This window comes from Cataglyphis hispanica, chromosome 24 (genome assembly GCF_021464435.1).
Source record: "Cataglyphis hispanica isolate Lineage 1 chromosome 24, ULB_Chis1_1.0, whole genome shotgun sequence".
NCBI lineage: Eukaryota > Metazoa > Arthropoda > Insecta > Hymenoptera > Formicidae > Cataglyphis > Cataglyphis hispanica.
This window is the reverse complement of record NC_065977.1, coordinates 3437386-3459195: the sequence shown is the minus strand read 5'-3', so window position 1 is coordinate 3459195 and position 21810 is coordinate 3437386. Positions and strand designations below refer to the sequence as shown.

At 30.7% G+C, this 21810-nt stretch overlaps 1 protein-coding gene across 1 annotated transcript in view; it reads right to left on the bottom strand.

The window, feature by feature from the left end:
• Positions 1 to 21810, bottom strand: part of LOC126858296 (dynein axonemal heavy chain 7-like) — a 337651-nt gene that overhangs the window by 295348 nt on the left and 20493 nt on the right. Inside the window, exon 3 of the mRNA XM_050608501.1 lies at positions 11313 to 12707. Within this exon, the coding sequence (XP_050464458.1) occupies positions 11313 to 12707 (1395 nt within the window). The remainder of the gene's footprint in view (positions 1 to 11312; positions 12708 to 21810) is intronic.

The following is a 21810-nucleotide window of genomic DNA, read 5'->3' as shown; positions in this document are numbered from 1 at the left end:
ATTAATAAATTAAAATTATGACGGGACATAATAAAAGTTTGAAATTATTTTTATGTCCAGACATAATTTTAATTTATGGAATTATTATTATGTTGCGGCATAATTTCATTTAATTATTATTATATTAAAACATAAATTTAATTTATATTATTATTATTGTGTTCTCACATAAAAATAATTTAATTAATCAAATTTATATTTTAATATAATAATTGAATGAATTAAAATTATGTTATCACATAATAATAATTCCATAAATTAAAATTATATCTGGACATAAAAATAATTCCGAATTTTTATTATGTCCCGACATAATTTTAATTTATAGAATTATTATTATGTCGCCACATAATTTTAATTCAGTAACTGGTGATCTTTGATTCTATATTGGTAGCACTGATGACAATGCGTAGAATCAAATGATGCCAATATGAACAATCTTTTAAGTATAAGTTGCGCATGTGACTTTTTCGCATGTTTGCATAACCTCGAAAATAATGTTGTTTGGAAAATAAAGTGCATTAATCAGGTAAGCAAGTTCATTGTTTATTATTATATATAATAGTAAAAAAAGTATAGTTAGACGTTCATAGTTAGGTGTTCAAATAAATTCGATAATTAACGAGACATCAAAATATTATTATTAATTAAAATTATTATTACCCTTTATCCCTCTTTCTCTCTTTTCTACATTATTATTATTATTATTAAAAATTAATAATCAAAAATTTATATTTAGCTACTAATATGGAAGAGAAAGGTCGAGTAGAAGTCCATGTAGTAAGGACTCTCAGGAAAATTCGACAAATAATTGCTGATGCTATAAGATCTTATCAATGTTCGAAGAATATAGAGTACAGTCCACTATATATGGCTAAAACAAATTTGAGAAGAATATCTACCGAAATATCAGTAAACACTTATAATAAACTTTTGGAAGCAATAAAGGCGTTATTTTTAATTCGACGTGAAGGACAACAACGAGATTATATTGCACCTAGAATAAATTCAAATAGTTAGTATTTTATTATTATTGTCAAAGTATAATTTAAATAAGAATAAATATGAATTATATTTATTTAAATATAATGTTAATTAAAACGTTATTTGATTATAATTTATTAAATTTAATTAAAAATAAATTATATTTATTTAACTTTTAAATTTTATAAACAAGAAAAGGTCGTCCTGCTGTTCAATTAAACGAAGGACAATTGGCCTTATTGTACAATGAAGGGTGTACTGCTACTAGTATAGCAAATCACTTAGGTTGTTCAAGAAGTACCATTTATAAAAAATTATATGAATTAAATATGCCCATGTGTGCATGATATTCACAAATATCAGATGAAGAATTAAGAATAAAAATTGTACACATTCATCAAGAACATCCAAGAGCTGAACATATAGTACTCTCTCTCTCTCTCTCTCTCTCTCTCTCTCTCTCTCTCTCTCTCTCTCTCTCTCTCTCCCTCCTCCTCCCCCCTCCCCCTCCCAACTTCCATCCCTCCTTACCTCCCTCCCTCCCTCGCTCGCTCGCTCGCTCCCTCCATCCCTCCCTCCCTCCCTCCCTCCCTCCCTCTCTCGCTATTAAAATTTTTGTGATGTTTTTATTAATAAGCTATAAATAATAATATAATAATAAGGATAAATTACAGATGATGCAGTCATATTTAAAGGCAGCAGGAATATTTATATCAAGACATCGAATAAAAGAAACTTTGAACGCGATAGATTCAATTGGAACTGCGAGCAGATGAAGTCGGACGATTAAAACAAGGACTTATAAAATAGTGACACCAAATTCTTTGTGGCATATGGACGCACATTTAAAACTGTCAAGGTATAATTACTTTTTATTATTTTTACTAATACAAATTTTTTTTATTTTTTCACTCAATTATTTATAAATTGTTCGCACAATTTCATACACAATTATTTAAAATTATTTATAAATAATTAACTTATATTTAAATTTATATATGGGGTTTTGTGATTCATGACTGCATTGATGGATATTCCAGATTAATAATATATTTAGTATGTTAATCATCCCTTCAAGCAGAACCTGTCGTCAATTTTTTTGCGAATGCAGTAAATAGTTATGATCTACTTTCACGAGTACGGTCGGATCATGGATATGAAAATCTTCTTGTGTTTTAATGAACACTATTCGTGGCATGCATAGAGGAAGCCATATAACTGGCAAGTCTATTCATAATCAAAGAATTGAAAGATTATGGGTGGATGTCTTTAAAGAAGTATGCGATTAAATTTACACTGAATTATATTCTTTAGAAGATCAAGGCTTATTAGATATTGAAAACATTATGCACATGTTTTGTGTACAATATATTCATAAAAATGTTATTAATAAAAAGTTATTATCATTTCAATCTGCATGGAATATTCATAGTTTAAGAATAGAAAATAATAAGTCTCCACGGCAGCTGTGGCTGGAAGGAATATTGAAAAATTACAATACGACTTCCATTGCAATGCGTGATATTTTCGATACTAATATGATTTTATATGAAAAGCTGTCTGAATCCTTACAAACTTTAGGAGTCGATCTTTCCGTTCCTATTATAAATAGTAACATGAATCTCTTTTTTTCGTCTTTTATTGCGATATTACAAATAAGTGAAGGACAAAAATTGCATCAAGAAGATATTATTAGTTCAGAAGAAAAATGTAATAAAGAAAAATATATACTATGTGTAAATTTATTATATTTTTAATCTTTAAATATTATAAATTTCTTTAAAAACTATAAATTTTTTTTGTAAGTTAATATACAATAAATATGATAATTTTTATTTTAACAGATTCAGCTTCTTATTATCATATTTGAAATCGAATATATCAATATATATAATTTAAACGCTACATTCTTAATATATGAATAAAACTTTACTAACTTTGCTTTATTAGTGAATACCATTATTTGAAAAAATTTGAAGAATTTACTTTTCTTGCGCAACAAAATTGTTTTCTATGTCATTATATATTTTACTATAATACATTATTACAGTAAATCGCAATAAAAGATTAAATAAAGAATATTATTTTTTCTTATTACAAAAATTTATTTTTATTTATAAAATTAATTACTTAACAATTAAGTGCAATCTTGATGTTTTAACAAAAAATACATATTCAATCTTTAAATTATTATAATAAGAACAATTGTTGAATTTTAGAACTATAATTTTAAGTTTATTTAACTTTGATTATTAATTTATTTTAAAACATTGTAATAAAGCAAAATTTATTAAATAAAAATCAAAATAGATTTTTTACATCCCAGAATTATGTGTGTATAATTTTTTACATTTTAGAATTATGCATGTATATATATGAAGTTAATATTACAATGTAAGAATAACAAAATTTAAAATTATTAAAATTAATACTAAAACGATAAAATAAAATAAATTGCATAAGGAAAACAAAAATTCTAATTTAAATTAAACTAATAAACATTTTGTCAGTATTAAATAAAATTAACTAAAAATTGTAAAAGAATTAAGCAGTTAATAAAATAACTATGTTATTGTATCTGTGTGTGTTTGTTTGTGTGTGTGTGTGCGTGCGTGCGTGCGTGCGTGCGTACGTGCGTGCGTGTGTGTGTGTGAGATTTTGAATATTTAAATAAATTTTCAGTAAATAATATCATTTGAATTTATAATATTAATACATTAATATTAATACAGTGTATATTCCATGACTTTCTCGGTATTTAAACATATATTCAAATCATTCTTTTAATCATCATAATTTGCATAAGTTTTTGGCAATGTAATGATATTAGTACATGTATTAAACATGAGTTTTTGACTTAATCCCACTGTGTCATTAAATTTTACATCAATATGCATTGGCATAAGGAAAGATCCAGTAATTAAAAATATCTAATTTGCCAATTTATCTTTGTCAAGACAGTGAATATACATAGTAAAATAATGTAATATATCATTTTCTTCATTTGTTAGATGAAGATCAGTTACTAACCAATCAATTACTAAACGATCGACGATTTTTGTAGCAGTAGGAGGAGTCGCATTAATTAATGACGTGAAAGATACTAGATTTTGTCCTTTGAGCGGACTGATTACTTGATGACTGGTTCTTGCTCTCTTTCGTACATTTCCTCGATTTGATCTTGGTTTTACATCGATTTCTCCTCTTTCTCTGCTTTTTGACTTTACTGCTTCTGGATTCTTGATCGTTCGACGATCCGCGCCTCTTTATTCGATGTATTCTCCGATCGGTTTTCAGCTCCCGAGCGTTTTGAGTCTGATTGATTTCGTGCTGGATTTGCCGATCTGCACGACGGATTTCCGATGTGTTTGCCTCGATGCCGCATTTCGAGATTTCCGTAAAAGCGGATTTGATTTTGAGTATGAGATTTTTGCCGAGATTTACGATGGATCGACGCGATGCGCGATGACTTTTCGAGGATGACGCTCGCGAATTTTGATCTGATCGATTTCGCTAAAGCGGATTGTGTCGATGCTGATCGCGAAGGGTGCCGCGTGATTTGTCGACGTGCCGATGACGCGAGACGACGCCTGATCGATGCTGACGATCCTCGAGCTGATCCGATTTCGAGTTTCGGATGCTGCCGATCCCGGATGCTCTGACCTGCCGCAAGCCGGATTGACGCCGATCTCATTTTCCGGATGCGTGTTTGATGCCGCCGCCTGATTTGATCGCCGATTGATCAAAGACGGAGATGCCGAGATCGAGTTTGATGCGATGCTCGACGGATGATAGCGAGTCGACGCGGATGGACGGATCGCTGGATGGTCCGAAGGATCCTGATGGTCTTGATGGATGCTGAGCTGCCCGAGTTCTGAGATGATCTGATCTGATTTTTGCCGATTGTGATCCGGATGCGGATCTTTGATACGCCGACGATCTATTTGCTCGATCCTTCGACGCCGAAGCGCGATGCCTTATGGATCGCTTGCATTTGCCGACTGATATCGACTTTGCTTTCCGATTTCGAGCTCTACTTTTTGACTTCTGGACGGTGATTCTTTCCTGATTCTGATCCGAGTCTGACGGAAGAGCATTATAGATGACGCCGAGAGCGACGAGCGATCGAGAAAGAGCGGACTTCGACGGTATTTTCCTTCGATATCTTTATTTCTCGTGAGATTGAGTATTGTACGAGACTTTATTCTAAAGCGATTGATTTTTACTTTATGATTTGATTGACTTTGTATTCTCGATGGATTCTGCCGCGATACGAGCGAGACGACTTTCTGACCTTCTTTCTCTTTCCGTCGATTCCGGACCCTCCTAATCTGCCACTCTATCTTCGCCCCTTCCAATTTCCTCAACACCTGTCCGTCTTACTTCCCTCCATTCTCCTCAAATCTCTATACTCTGCACTTCCTTCTCCTCTCCTCTAGTCTTTGCATTTCCTCTTGCACCTGCCTTCCAAGCCTCTTTCTTCAAGCACCCTTATAATCAACCTCCTCCACCATTCTCCCTCCAGGTCCCTCCCCTATTCCAGAAGTTAGTATATTTTTCTGGTGACCTTGCCGAATTTTTGCAATCAATTTTTTTGGTTTCTCTATTAAAATTTCTGTTGCAATAATTTTTAATTGTTCTGACAATGTCTCAGGACTTGGTCTTGCAAAGAATCGATTTGTTTGAAAAAAGTCCTGAATAGTCTTATTTTCCTTGTCAGTTAAACACATAACATTTTTCAGAGCTTTTTTTAAAATCTTTCGTAAATACGGATTTACGTAACGTAATAGTTCTTGTAATAAGATATCAGAATTAATATCTCTTTCAGGCTTTGCAATTAACATTAATGTAATTCTTGATAATTTGAAAGGTATATTATTTGTCAAAAGTAACATATGCTGCAAAATTAATCCAATTATGACGAATTTGTCTAATTCGTTTAGTTTACTTAGTTCCAAGTATGGAACTAAACAGTCTTCACCTCAAAAAAATATATTCTCACATTTAATAAAAAAGGTTATTAAATAGTTTCTTAGTAAAACCGTCCTCATCAAAACCTATCTCTCCAAGAAAAGTAAAGTGCAAATTTTTGTTCACTATTTACTCATCCATATATATTTATTAAATCATGAGAACAGTGACTTCTTGAAATCTGGATATTGAGTGTTTCTGCATCTTCTGGAAGGAACGGAAATACTAAGCATTTCTCTACATTAATAGTTTCCTCTTTGGTATCTTAAATTAATTATTTATTATTATATTTTGAAATTATATTTACAAATTGTTAAATACAAAATAAATATTGATAATCTTTTTTTACTTTTAATCAGTTTTTATCCCTTTTTCTTTGTGAAGAACATTCACATAGTACTCATATAGTACAGAACATTGCAGCAATATTGTAGCAATGTTACAATGTTTTGTGCTATGTGGGTACATTACTTATGTGAGTAAATTACCTGTATTATTAAATGATATATAATTTTAATTATATACTTAATTTATCAGCTTCCTCTTCATCTTCCTCTTCATTTTCAATAAAATCATAATTTTCAATTGTTTGAAATTGCATTGTTGTTGATTTCATCGGGCGAGTAATTGTTGTGCGTCGTGATACAGTTGAAAAATTATTCGATAAAATTTGCTCTAATTCGAAATGATCAGAATAATTATCTTCCTGACATGTATAAATTGAGGAATTTGTAGAATTATTTTTTGATGCATGAAAAGAAGAAGGATCACGTTCTTCAACAAGAGGCAGATCATTTGGAAAATCATTCAAAGACAGTATGATTTTGCTTTGTGTTAATTTATTTTCTAAATCTGCTCCATCTTGGATGTCTTTTATAAGAGTGATTTTCTTTGTTCTCTCTACTTTTCCCAATCGAAAATCACACATTCTTAACAAATTTTGAATATGAGGATGAAAAATTATATATTTATACAATATTTGCCTTTATTTCGTCGAATGAAGCATCTCTTGCTATTTCAAGTACCTCTTCAGATAAACCTAGTTATAAATTTTTTAATACAGTAATTATTTCTTTTTTATACTATAATTATTTCTTATAAATCAAATATAATTCAATAAATAAACTATACCTAATCCTCCCTGTTTTAAAAATTTTAATTTTGTATTGGACAGAAAAAAATCGGCATGTGCTAATTTCATCAAAATCACTTTTCTTTTAAATGTTGCTTTTCTCTTTCTACCTCTACGTGGACTAGATGTAACATTGTTCCTTCTAAAACTTTTTCGAGTAGCTGCCACCAGGATGAAAAGTTTTGTTCTTCTTATGTTGATTCACTAGATGCATTAGCTGCTATTTTCAACAAACGATCAGCAATTTCCCTTTCGTCGGACATTTCAACTTGAATTTTCCAAACAGCTTATTTTCGAAATTATTTTCCAAACAATATTATTTTCGAGGTTATGTAAATACACGGGAAAGTCACATACGTAACGTGTACTTAAAAGACTGTTCACACTATTCGATTTTACGCATGATCGCTAGTGCTGCCAATATTATAGAATCAAAAATCACTAACTACTGAATTAAAATTATGTCGCGACATAATAATAATTCCATGAATTAAAATTATGTTGGGACATAATAAAAATTCGGAATTATTTTTATATCTAGTGATAATTTTAATTCATTCAATTATTTTTATGTCATGACTTAATTTTAATTCATCCAATTATTATTATGGCTTAACGTAATTTTATTTTCATAAATTAACATTTATATAATTTTTCATAAATCTTGAATAATGAAAATTAAATTAAATTAAATTAAAATATGTAAAAGTGTATTAATTATTTTTTTCTGCATAAAAATAATTCTATATAATAATTTACAATATAAACAATTCTGAATGGTAACAAAAGATAATTTATATATTATTTCAAATCTTAATAAAAATTTACACATTTTAAATGCAACATAATATAAATTACAAAATATAAAAATAAGGTTTATTTGAAACATTTTGATAACGTACATTTAACGTACATTTTAATGTGTGTAGAAAAAATTTGTTTAAATTTTTAATATTTTGTTTATAAAATTAAAATATTTTATAAGGATATCATAGAAATCAATTATATTTATATTAGCATAATAATAATATTCTAAAACGCTTATCTTTGCCTATCCTTTTAGAATAAAATTTACATTTAATGTAAATTTAAATAATTTTTTTTAATTTTATTTTTATTATTCAAAATTTATGAAGGATTATATAAATGTTAATTTACAAAAATTAAATTATGTTAAGATATAATAATAATTGGATAAAATTAAAATTTTATTGCGATAATAATAATTGAATGAATTAAAATTATGTCTGGACAGAATAATAATTCAGAATTTCTATTATGTCCTGACATAATTTTAATTCATAAAATTATTATTATGTCGTGACATAATTTTAATTCAGTAACTGTGATATAGCATGCCGTTTTACTTTTTAAGCAAACATTTTAAGTAACTAATAATAATATTTTAATAAATTAAAATTATGTCGGGACATAATAAAAATTCGGAATTATTTTTATGTTTAGACATAATTTTAATTCATAGAATTAATATTATGTTGCGACATAATTTTAATTTATTTAATTATTATTATATTAGAACATAAATTTAATTAATTGAATTATTATTATGTCAGGGCACAATAATAATAATATAAATTAAATTTATGTTCTAATATAATAATAATTAAATGAAATTATGCCGCAACATAATAATAATTCCATGAATTAAAATTATGTCTGGACATAAAAATAATTTCGAACTTTTATTATGTCCCGTCATAATTTTAATTTATTAATAAGAATCTCAATTTTTCTTAAGACAATTATTTCTTAAAACTTTTATATTGAATGGAATATTTTTTATGCTATTAAAAAGTAAAACGGCGTGCCATAGTTTGTTTACATTTACAGAGATGAAATCCCTCCTATTTCTAATTTAAACTAAAATTTTAGTTATACTATTTTTTCCGGAAACGGAGTCCCCTAATGGGGGAAAGGGGGAAGGTGGAATTCTCTCCATTCACACATACACTTCCCCCACTTTCTCACATTTACGTAACAATTATGAGGTTGGTCTCGCTTTATGTTATAAAGTACCGCTCTCTTCTATAGGGCGACTCCACTTTCGAAAAATGTAACCTAAATATATTTTTGATTTAAAACTAAAGTTTATGCTTCTGCTTTTCTTATCAAATTCTTGGCGAAATTGAACAGTAATCCAGAAGCGTACTTATAGTGATGCAATAACGAGCAAATATAAAAAAATATAAACATGTTAGATATAAGTTATAGTAAGATATAACGAAAAAATATAAATAAATACGAAAATTATAATATTTCAAAAATCGCATATTTTTGAAACCAGAAGAATGCACTACAAAAAATTCAAAACTTGTATTACTTAGAATATGATATGTAACAATAAAAACGATCCGTGACGTATAAGTTAATCCGAATATTTACCATATTTTTTAATATTGCTGAAAATTGTAAAATTATATTTGATATCTTAATAATCCTATATATATATTTTTTTTATTTTTTCTTTAACCTTTAATAAATTATGGTATTTAACTTAATAGTTTATATAATTAAATTATCCCTGTTCTTGCTTTCCTAATTCCCTGTGTAATAAGGATTAAATTTTTTTACGAAAAAAAGACTGCCGAACGAATGTATAAAATTTATACCATATTTTATATATTATTTTATATATTTTATATATATTATTTTATATATTTTATATATTACTTTATATATTTTATATATTTCATATAAATATATAGCATAAGATATGATCTTCTTGGTCGTTAACCTGTTCGAACTTGATAGAAGATAGATTGAACTTTGGTTCAAGACATACATCTTAAAGTATAATTTCAAAAACTTGTTATGCTTTTCCAATTATCTCTCCACGGATCTAGATCTAACAATATTATATTATGTCTCTATAGTTTCACGATCATTTATCGAGTCGATTTGGGAATTAAAAAACGTTTCGTCATCACAAAATTGATAAAAACAATGACGGATCTTGAAAAAGGAACAGCGACGATTAAAGTCTCAGGACGAATATTATTCTGTGCGGATGTATTTGATATTACTATAATTATTATCTCATTATTGAGTTTATTAAAGTTATTAAGGAGTTACATAGGAGTTTGACAGACCTAAAACTATATTAAAATTAATGAATTTTTATTGTAAAATTGTTTTATTAAAAAATAAAAATATAAATATTTTAAAGTAAAATAAAAATAAAAATATTTTAAAATAAAGTAGCTTTTTGAAAATATCTCCTCAAAATAAGAAATATCAAAAATTAAGATGGCAGTTATTATTTTTCTAAATGGTATTTTTAAAAACGGCTTTTGCAGTACCAAAGATAGCTCCGTCCCCTCCCATCTGAAATAAAAAACAAAAATTTTCGTTTAAACTAGATGAATAAAACTAGAATAGACTAGTCTGCTTGTCAGAGTCGATTTTGAAAATATTGATTTTTCAAAAAATGACAGCGGTTCATAGCAAAAAATGTGATTTTCGACCTAAAAATAGTTTTTTTTTTATTTATAAAAAAACTAAGCCATAAATCGAAAATATCTTATGAAAAGCATTAATTTTATTTGTCTAGTTTAACGGAAAATTTTTGTTTTTTGTTTCAAATAAGAGGGGCAGAAATATTTTTGGTACCGTTTTTTACAAATACCGTTCGAAATAGTAGCTGCCAGGAAATATTAATTTTTGATATTTTTTATTGAAACTTTGAGAAATATTCTCAAAAAATTACTTTACAAGATATATATTTTCATTGTTTAATAAAACGTAATTTTATCCATAATAAAAATTTGTTTAATTTCGATCTAATTTAGGTCTGTCAAACGTATATAACTTCTTATGTTTATTTAAAAGTGTCCCACTAATTTCATGAATGCGAGAGTGAATAAATCAATGACGCCGACCGCTTCGATACCGATCTCGATCTCGATCTCTGATGCAATATATTTATATTATATGTATGCGCGTGTATAAAAGTACAGACTGATATTAAGTAAAAAAATAGGAAATTTAATAATTATAAAATCAATAACATTATTGTGTTTTAGTATTCAGAAATATAAAAATGAAGCATAAAGCATAAAAATCAGAAGCATAAAAATGTCTTTAAATTATGCATTTATTAAAATTAATAATTTATATTTAATAATTAATAATTTATATATTATAATTAATAATTTATAATTAATATTTATAAATAATAATAATGACTTATGAAATCGCTACATACCTGAGAACGTTTTTAATTTCCTCTCGCCATTCCTGCATGCCATATATACTACTGATCTCTGGCTGACAAAGATTGTATTTTTTTATTGCGGCAGAAAGTTTTGTCAAACTCTGTCTTCCTGAACCACCAGTACCGACTAATAACATGTTCCCGCGTGGAATCGCCAAAACACGGCAAATTCTGGCGAGATGCTTAAGCGCATAACGAAAAAGTACGATGTCAATCTTATCGCGATGAGTGTCATTGTATTCCTCGAGAAACAAAGAAGTTACTTGTTGATACTCTTCTACTGAAGGAATTTCTTCATATCGCTGATCTTCTGGTGCAGCTTCAACATCCATGAAGCTAAATATTAAGTCATCCAAGCTCGTCACTGTAATTTCATTTTCGATTTTGGGTAAATAATCAAACATATAGTCAAAACGTTCTTTTAAAATAGTTTCCACCGTATCTTTGATTGTAAAAAACAGCCAGTTTCGGTCAGATTGGTCAATTAAACGGTCGCCAAAAACTCGAAGCATTTCATGCACCCATAATCTACCAAAAACTGTTCTGCTGCTATCCACAGATTCTTTTCTTAATAATGTGCAACCAATTATCACTCGTACAAAGTCACGCACGTTGAAAAGATAGTGAGGTTTCAATGGTGTCGGTCGTAAATAATTGATTGCGGCATCAAAAACACGCAAGGTGGCATTTACTATGTCATTAATGATCGGCAATACACCAGCAGTAAAACCATTTCGTTTTAGCCCAATAAATGCAAGGTTTGTAAAAATTCTAAAGAAACTATCACGCGAAAATTTGCATACATTAAACAGATTGAAGTGACGCAAAAACCGCCGATAAATTTCCTGTCTGCTACCACCAGGCAATGCCATTGCACACACAAGCATAGTGTCCAAAATAGTGAGAGCTTCTGGCTTCTTCAAATCAAACCAAATACCGTGATCAAGAAATTGACGCAATAGCTCGATTGGCGGTTGAGCCCCAAAAATTTCTTTTGCTGGCATGTTTACCTCGTCAACAAAAATAACGCAACGCTTGCCTATTGGTGGCGCATATTGATTTCCTCGTTTTTTATGCAGTTTTAACAGCACTAATTCTTGTGTTTGTGCTGCTGTGATTCTTGGTGCAAAAGTAATAAGATTGGGCAGATATTCATCCTCCTTAAGCTTATTAGTTAATAAATCTTTTAAATAAAGGCTTTTGCCAGTACCAGTATCACCATAAAGTAGAAAACACCTTTGATGTTTGATATGCATTGACATAATATTTTGATACTTGATTATATCAGTCGTTGGAATAATTGTGCTCGTAATACTCTCTGTATCTAGAATAGGCTCAGCCTTTGCAGCGTCGGAAAAGAGTTTCCAAGATCCTTTGCCACGAAAACTAATAAATAGTAATAGGAAAATTAATATTATTAATATTAATTTTGGCAAAACAAAAACTTTAAGACTATTGTTGTTCATAGAAACTAAATTAATACTGCTGCTTATGCATGATTAATACGTATGTTAAAAATTAAACTTTATTTTAATTAAAAATTTTATTAAAACTTTTATTTTTAATTTAAATTTACAATACTGTTAAACGTAATAAGAGTCACATTTATTTGAGCATATAACAATTGCAAACTACTGGTTGAGTATGTATTATTGAATACATTGAGAGGACATAGAGCAATCGCATTACTAATTCGGATATTGACTTTCATATTCGATGAATAAGAGAGAACGTGAAGTGTATTCGTGAAAAAAGAGAGAAAGAGAAGAGATAAGGATGAGAGAGAGAGAGAGAGAGAGAGAGAGAGAGAGAGAAATGAAGGATGGGAGTGAGAAAATGAAAGATGTAAGTGAGAAGGACAGAGTGAGATGCATAAAGTGGAATAAAGGTAGAATTGACATAATGAAAGAAAAAGGAAGAGTATAAAGATAGAGAAATTGGAGTTTAGATAAATAAGGGAGAGAGAAAGAGAGAGAGAGAGAGAGAGAGAGAGAGAGAGAGAACAGAGGTCACATGGATCGAAAATGCGAGATAGACAGGTCATCAGCAACAAGAAAATGGAACGGAGAGTGGAAGAATCAATGAGTCAGGTCGAGAAGCGAATGAGTAGGAAAGAGGTAGCAAAAGTATATAGAAAGGTGAAAAAATAAGAAAAGGAAGGGAGAAAATACTGTGGGGAAAACATTGGGAAAGAAGATTGTTATTATATGATACAATGGTATGGACGGTAATGGGGTGTGGAGCAGAGATATATGGAAAGAGATGGAAAGAGAGAAAAGAGATAAACAGAATACATGAAAGGTACATGAAAGGACAATGGGGTTGGACTGGAGAACATCAGAACATATGATAAGGGAGGAAAAAATTGATGAGAGGGATGGCAGGGAAAAGAGCTTGGAACTTCGGAAAAAGATATGTTACATCCATCTCACCAATTTTTTTCTTTCACGATAAATAGCGATCGAAAAACGATAGCTTAAAAATCCATTACGTTTATAAATAAGTAAGACAGGGGAGACAAACATATCGATAATAAAAAAGATAGAGGATATATTCTCTGATCCCGGCATTAATGTAACATCCGCAAAGAAAAGAAAACATTTTTGTCAATGGGATAAGGGGTTAATTGAGAGTTTGACGTGGCAATCAATGCGCAAATATAATTTCGTTTGATTGTACGTTTCGGTCCTGATTTGAATCTTCTTCAGCATTTATCAAAATTTTTTTAATACAATGCAGTTTATAACAATAAACGGTTTGTTCTTATTATTACATGGATTAAATATAAAAATAGTAAAATATAAAGATATAAATAATAAAGATAAAATTATAAAGATATAAAGTTATGAAAACGTACATGATGTGCGTTTGTCAACGGTGCATGTAACTCGTGTACATTATTGGGATTTAGTCCAATTGTGGATGTTCATATGAATGGATGCTAAAAAACCATATTAAGCTGATCGAACGAGATACCGCGAACTACGAGATTCAAAATGCAACTGTGATATTATTTGAAATGTTAGCTACATTTAATTGTTTGACATTGTGTGTCTACGACTGCAGGTTCTTTGGGCATTCATTATAAACATTACCTACCATTTTATTATCGATAAGTGGACGACATCGTGTTGACTGCCCTCACTTCTATGTTCAAAGTAATTTTGCGTTTAACTTATTCCGTCCGAGACTACAGTTCACTATGAAACAAAGGATAAACAACCGACTAAACTTTTGACACTACCATCATTTTGGAAAACAATAAGCTTTATTATAAACTTTGACTGGTATCATAAACCCACATAATCAGGTAGATACCTAAATTTTGAATCTCGACACCCTCTCTGTCATAAAAAAGGCACTGCCATCAGCCTCATTGACAGAACTTTTCTGCTGTCCCATCCACGCTTCCATAAAGAAAACCTTAAACTCGTAGTTAATACGTTACTAGAAGAATGGATATCCATTAACTTTCATTTTTTCAATATTACAACAAAAATAAAAACAATATTCTCAAACACTACAGATTGACAAAATACAAACTACGAATTCAATAGATAATGTAACCAATAATCACAATCATTATTTCAACATTCCATATGTTCCATTTTTGGAACAATTTAGGTTTGTGGTCCGTGACTTATAAACAAAAATTTCATATATAGGCATTAACAAATTGACAAAATTCATCCGTGCAGAAAGACAAACATTACATAATAAAAATCGAAGTAATGCAGTCTACAAATTATCATGCAAGGATTGCAATGCCTCATATGTCAGGCAAACAAGTAGACTCCTGAAATCTTGAATCATAGAACATAAAAACCATATCAGAAAAAATACTACGCAATATTGGTCATCACGGATCACAGGTTCCAAAATCATGAATTCACATGGGATAAGTGGAAGTTTTGGATGAGGAACGCATATACGGAAAGCATCTGATGTCGGAGATAATATTCATTAAAAGACAAACCAATAACCGAAACCTGCAAAACAACACTGAAAATTTACACCATGCATATCTCATCGTTGTAGAATTTATCGAAAAATTGAATTCTTTTGATAGGTTTTATTTTACATGTTTTATCTCATTTAATTAACTTAACTGTAGTCATTTTATTTCAATAACTTATTACAATTTAATTACTTTTATTTTGACCTAATCTAATTTATTAAAAAGTACATCAACTGAATTTATTAATTTATTTAATCTATTTAATTTATATAATTTATTTAATTTATTTAATTAATTTAATTTATTTAATTAATTTAATTTATCTACTTTATTTATTTCATTTACTTTTTAGTTTTGACTTAATTTAATTCATTTTATTTATATCTATTTATTTAATTTATTTAATTTATTTAATTAATTTAATTTATCTACTTTATTTATTTCATTTACTTTTTAGTTTTGACTTAATTTAATTCATTTTATTTATATCTATTTATTTTATTTATTTTTAATAGTGACTTAATTTAATTTATTTACTTCATTTATTTTTAATTTTGACTTAATTTAATTTATTTAAGTGATTAATTAAATTTATTTTACACATATCTTGTATTATCCATCTTTCATCTCTCTTTATTTCATCTTTAACATTTTAATCATCATTTAATTTATCCATATACATGTTGTTCAATTTTAATCCACTCCAACTCATTTATTATGTTACATTCTTTGAATGCAGCAGGGATGGTAAAACTTGTCAGAAAAATTTAAATTAATCAAACAGATTTTAATTGTAAACTGACAATACACGTCATAAACTAAAAATATCATCAATTTTAATGTTTATAATCAATCAATAACAATTGTAAAATAACAATTGTAATGTTTATAGTCTAATGTTTATAATAAATGCCGAACGGACCAGCGGTTGTAGTCACACAATGTGAAACAAGTAAATGTAGCTAACGTTTCAAATAATATCACATTTTCGTCTTGAATCTCGTATTCGCGGTACCTTCGACCAGCTTAATATTAACATCTCCATCTATATAAACAAATCATCCACGGCTGAAACTAAATTCTACAAATAATGTACACAAGTTTTCATGCACCGTTGACAAACGCACACCATGTACGTTTTCATAATTTTATATCTTTATAATTTTATATTTTATTATTCTTATATTTAATCCATGTAATAATAAGAATAAACCGTTTATAACACATTGTATTAAAAAAATTTTGACAAATGCTGAAGAAAATCCGAACTAGGACTGAAACATACAATAAACAAATCAAACAAAATTATATTTGCGCACTGATTTCCGTGCCAAGTTTTTAATTAGCTCGTTATCCCATTAATAATACTTACGTACAAGAGCTTTACCTTACTAAGAAAACATTTTTCTTCACTCACACACATGCACGCACATGTAAAATTTTAAGCACATTTATTTGTAAAAGAAAAAAATATAATTGACAATTTAATTTTAAATGTATTAATATCAACTTCGTCATTCTAAATCTATCATTTTCTTTTTTGATAAATTTTAACTTTTAAAATCCGAGTAACTTATTAATCTGATCTCCTCCCTGAAATCTCTGGAATCAGGATCCCATTCCGGATAATAGGGATTCAATTCCTTTACCGAAAAGGGACCGCCGAACAAACGGCCTACAGATAGTGTTAGAGAGATTCTTTCGGTCGTTGATTTATCTCAGGCCCTGGTCAATTTGCTCGACTTTAAGACACACGTTTATCTAGAATATGCCTAAAGAATAAGTAGGTTACGCTCTCCCGCTGATTTGCCATTCATCGAGTCTGGATATAACAGATTAGAAGAAGAGAAAAAAAAAGAAATATCAGGAAATTGGATAAAGATGAAGGAGAGATAAAAAACAGAGAGGATAATAGGAGCATGAGGATAATAGGAACAAGAGAGAAAATTTTTAAAAGAGAGATGCAGAAAGGGGAAGAAGAAAAAATGAGTTATGGATTATTAGAGGACAGAGACATGAGAATGCAGGAGGAAGAGAGGAAGAAGAAAATAGAAGAGTCGAATTACAATAAATGGTATAGAAAATTGAGAAGAGTGGGAGTGTCAGAGGATCTAGAAAGAGTTGAACGGAGGATAGATAGAGAAGGATAATAAAATTTAAATTGGAAAAGAAGACAGGAAAGAAAGATTATATTGGGAAAGAGAAGATAAGAGAAGTTGTCGCATTTAAGGAAGAGAAGAGGAGACATAGGAGCATCTATGGAAAGGGTTTCTAGAGGAAATGAGAAGGAAGATTTGGCAGAATGCTGTGGAAAGAATCTTAGGAAAGAACGGAAATGAGAAGAGAAATGGACAAAGGAAAAGTAGAAAGGGGGAAGAGAAGGAAAAGATAAGAAGTGAATGAAATGAAAGGGAATGGAAGAGAATGGACAGGAATGAGGAATGGAATGGATGAGAATGAAGGAAGAATAAGGAATAGAGGAAATGGAATGGAAAGAATGAAATGGATAAAGGAATGAGAATGGAATCAAAATAAGGCTTATAAGTGGATAAATAAAGAATAAATAGGATAAAAAAGCGAATAGTAAAAAGGAGAGAGTAAGAAGAGTAGAATGTAAGATAAAAGTAAGTAGACTGTAAGATATAAGTATTAAGCGGACAAGGTAGAGAGAAAGAGAGGGAGAGAGAGAGAGAGAGAGAGAGAGAGTAAAATAAAAAGGATAGAGTGCGGCGGAGACGAAAAATTATAGTTTAAATCTTTAGGTTAAGGAATTTATTAAAATTGTAACCTCACAGAATCAATAAAGTATATACATACATACATACATATATACTAATTCGGATATTACACAATTGAAACATTATACGATTAGATGTACTGTTGTCTTACGCGGTATCTAATTGAATAATATACTATATCCACAAAACAAATTGAAATAAATCGATAATTATGTATACAGGGTATAATAGAAAAATATATGGAGCATATTGCATCCGTCTCTGTGTGTTTCGTTCTTGTGTATGAGTCGTCTGTTGAATTTATCTTTGAAATTTGCTGTACCCTGGGAGATGATCCTCTAACATGTTGCTAAGTGGGTTGTTTGAAAAACAACGGCGAAATCTTGTGAAAGGCGACCATCTTGTGAAAGTCTCGCGATGAATGTAATGCGGATCTGTTTGCTATTTATGATTACTGAGATTATCTGTTCTGTGTTTTGCGTAATTCTGAGTTCTATTAAAGTTCTTTTTGTTCTTTTTTAAAAGGCAATTATTATTTATAACGTGGTACGCGAATGCCATCAGTTGTATCGCGCATGTATCTGATGGTATTATTGCATCCGTAAATTTATTTCGATATATATCGAAATTAATTTGCGGATGCAATAATATCATCAGATACAGAACAACAATTCAAATAAAAAAGTCTTGAATCATCTAAGCTTTCTTTTTGTTATTATATTATATTAAAGTTAACTAATCAACATCTATTTTTACACCAAAAAACCATCTTTCTATTCTCCGATTCTATCTTCTCTGCTTTTCTAGCTAACTTTAACATTGTATGACAATGAAAAGAAAACTCGGATTAAAAAATGTTTAAGATTTTTCGATTTGATTGCTGTATGCTGTATCTGATGATGTGCTCCATATATTTTTTCAATTGCACTGTACTGTTTATATAGATTTATGTATGTATATTATATATTCCATGTATATTTCATACATTTTCTTGATGTAAATGTAAAAAATGTGAAATACAAAAAATGTAAAATAAATACGAAAATGTAACCGGAATAATGTACGGATAAAAAATCCGAAGTATACAAATATGAGCATGATTAATACAATTTGTGTATACAGAGTCCAGACAGATTTTAAGATTTTGTAGGAAATTTAATTCTGAACAAAAAGTTTCTGATAGAAAACATGGATTGAAAAATGCTTTCTTAAAAGTTAGCGCCCAAAGCTTCTGAAATCACAGTTATTTTATACATTTTTACAAATATCAGGAAAAATATGCGTTTTTCAACCAAAAGTACTGAAACGAAATTTGTAGAAAATTGAATTAAATAAGATTAAAATGATTGTAACCGTAAGTTCCATTCGTTTTGAGATAAGTTTTAAATGTACAAAAAAAGGTTTTTTTGTTTATCGACCGTAAAATTTTTTAAAAATACTTTTTTTTTATGCTGTTATGATCTTAGCTAATTTTTAATGTTTATCTTGCTTGTTGGTTATTCTATTAAAAGAATTTTACTTTTCTGCATTATTTAATCGATCATCATAGAACCATAGAAGGATAAAAGGAAGAACCATAGAAGAATGAAAGGAAGAGTAAAAGGTGAAAAAAAATGAAATAAAAAAAATAATACTTAATAAATTTGTTGAAAAAAATCAATAAAAATAAAAAACTTTTTTTTTATAAAAATAAAATAATTCTTTTTAGACTAAAATAGCACATAAGACATAGAAAATAGAAAATAAATGAAAACGTGATATTATTTTTAAAATATCCTTCCCCTCCAGCTTCAATACAGCTTTCAGCATCGAGTAGTCTTGTCGCTTTACGGAATTCTTCCCGATTTAATTTTAGTTGATTGAATGCGTGTTTATCTATTGGATCGGATCAGATGTTCATCATTAGATTGGTGTTGACTAAATTTCATTTCTGACTCTTCCCCACAAATGAAAATATAAAAAGATTAAAATTAGAGAAGACTTAACTGACTTCATAGGTCCCTAACGGCCAATCTATTTTTCCGAAATCTATAACAGTGGTTTAGTCAATCCTTAAAGCTCCTAGTAGTCTGTAACGATGCATCCCCCATCGTTCCCGACACGTCACCCGTCGGAAGTCTGCCGCCCGGCGAACACCAGCCGGGCAGAGGCAGAGGCGCTTAGCGCCCATTTTTAAACACGCGTACGATGTTTATGACAAACACAAGCCGTTAGTGTTTGTCATAAACAAAGCGAGCACCGAACGGTACCGAACGTTTCCGGCGAATGCCGATCGCCGAAACGCGCGCTATCGGAGGCCCGCGTCATCTCCCCCACCCCGAGGGGGAGGCGAACGGCGCGGGTGTCACGCTCGCTTCGGTAGGGTATAAAAAGCCCTACCGAACGCCAGACAAAAACCAGACCAGCTCCTGATTCCGCTCGAGCAGTACGCTCCGAGATAATACCAGAAACCGATCCAAGCCGTCGAAAGACAGTGAAACCGGAGGTTGACGAGTTCGCAGCCTCCGTCGAGTATTCTCGACTATCTGTTCTCGAGACGAAACTCCAGTCTGCAAACCATCCGTATAAGAACGAGAGTGGACGAGTTCGCCGCTTTCCTCGAGGATTCTCGAGCTATTACGGTCCTGTCACCTGACCATCCAACCCTGCGTACAGGACAAGAGAGTGGACGAGTTCGCCGCTTTCCTCGAGTATTCTCGAGACCTAACGCTCCGACCATCCGAACGTCCGAACTTGCACCGCGTCATCGACGCATCTACCCGACTGCAGGCCTGACACCCTGCAGTCCGCGCCGAACACCCAGCCGCACGTAATACGCGTTTGAACTCACGTATCTCGCACGATATCAAATTGCGAGATATCGAGATACTGATACACGGTGTCAATACGCGCCCGTCTTACCGCGCGCACCTCGCATCAAGAAGCGCGAGACGACAACACGCGCCCGCCTTACCGCGCGCTCCTCGCGCCCACAACCGCGAGGCCGACAACACGAGCCCGTCTCACCGCGCGCACCCCGCGCCACGAGCCGGGCCCTTTAACTAGACGCGCAAAACACCGTCTAGACTCGCGTCATAACACACGCTCGTAGTATTATCATCATCACACGATTTATTGTAAACGTTCTTCCGATTGTAAAGTTGACCATTGCCTAGAGTGACAAATAAACGACGTACCTAACAACTCACGTCTGTTGCGTTTCAACCCACTTCACGAATCCTGATCCCGATTGCGCTGTCCGCGCGCGTATTCGAACCCGCACGTGAAGCGGCCGTTACAAGTCGATATTGAAATTATGGCACCTATATTGTAATTGTGGCGTCAGAGGCAAGACTAACATGCTGAGAATTCTTGCATGCTATTTTTAAAAAGATATTTTAATGAAATAACAGATCGCTGTAGCGCTTGTAAAATTGTCCGAAACTATGCTTTTCTCTTGATAATTAGTAAAATGCTGTAAAATGAGTGTGATACAAAGCATATATGTTTTAGCATAGTTTTCGGACAATTTTAGGTGTGCTAAAATGTGCTAAATCCATAGTGTTGTTTTATCAAAATATCTTTTTATTTTAATATGTAAATTGGCACGCAAGAATTCTCAACGTGTGGTCTTCTCGCCTCTAATGTCAAATTCCAATATGGCTGCGGCGAGTGGTTAAGAAATCTTAATACAACCTATGAGCAAGGCATCCATTCAACTGCAGCCAATGTGTCATAATGAATATTTAAACATCTTGCAATAGATCGTTATTCAAAAACTGTAAAAATTGGTACAATATTTTGATGAGGCAGA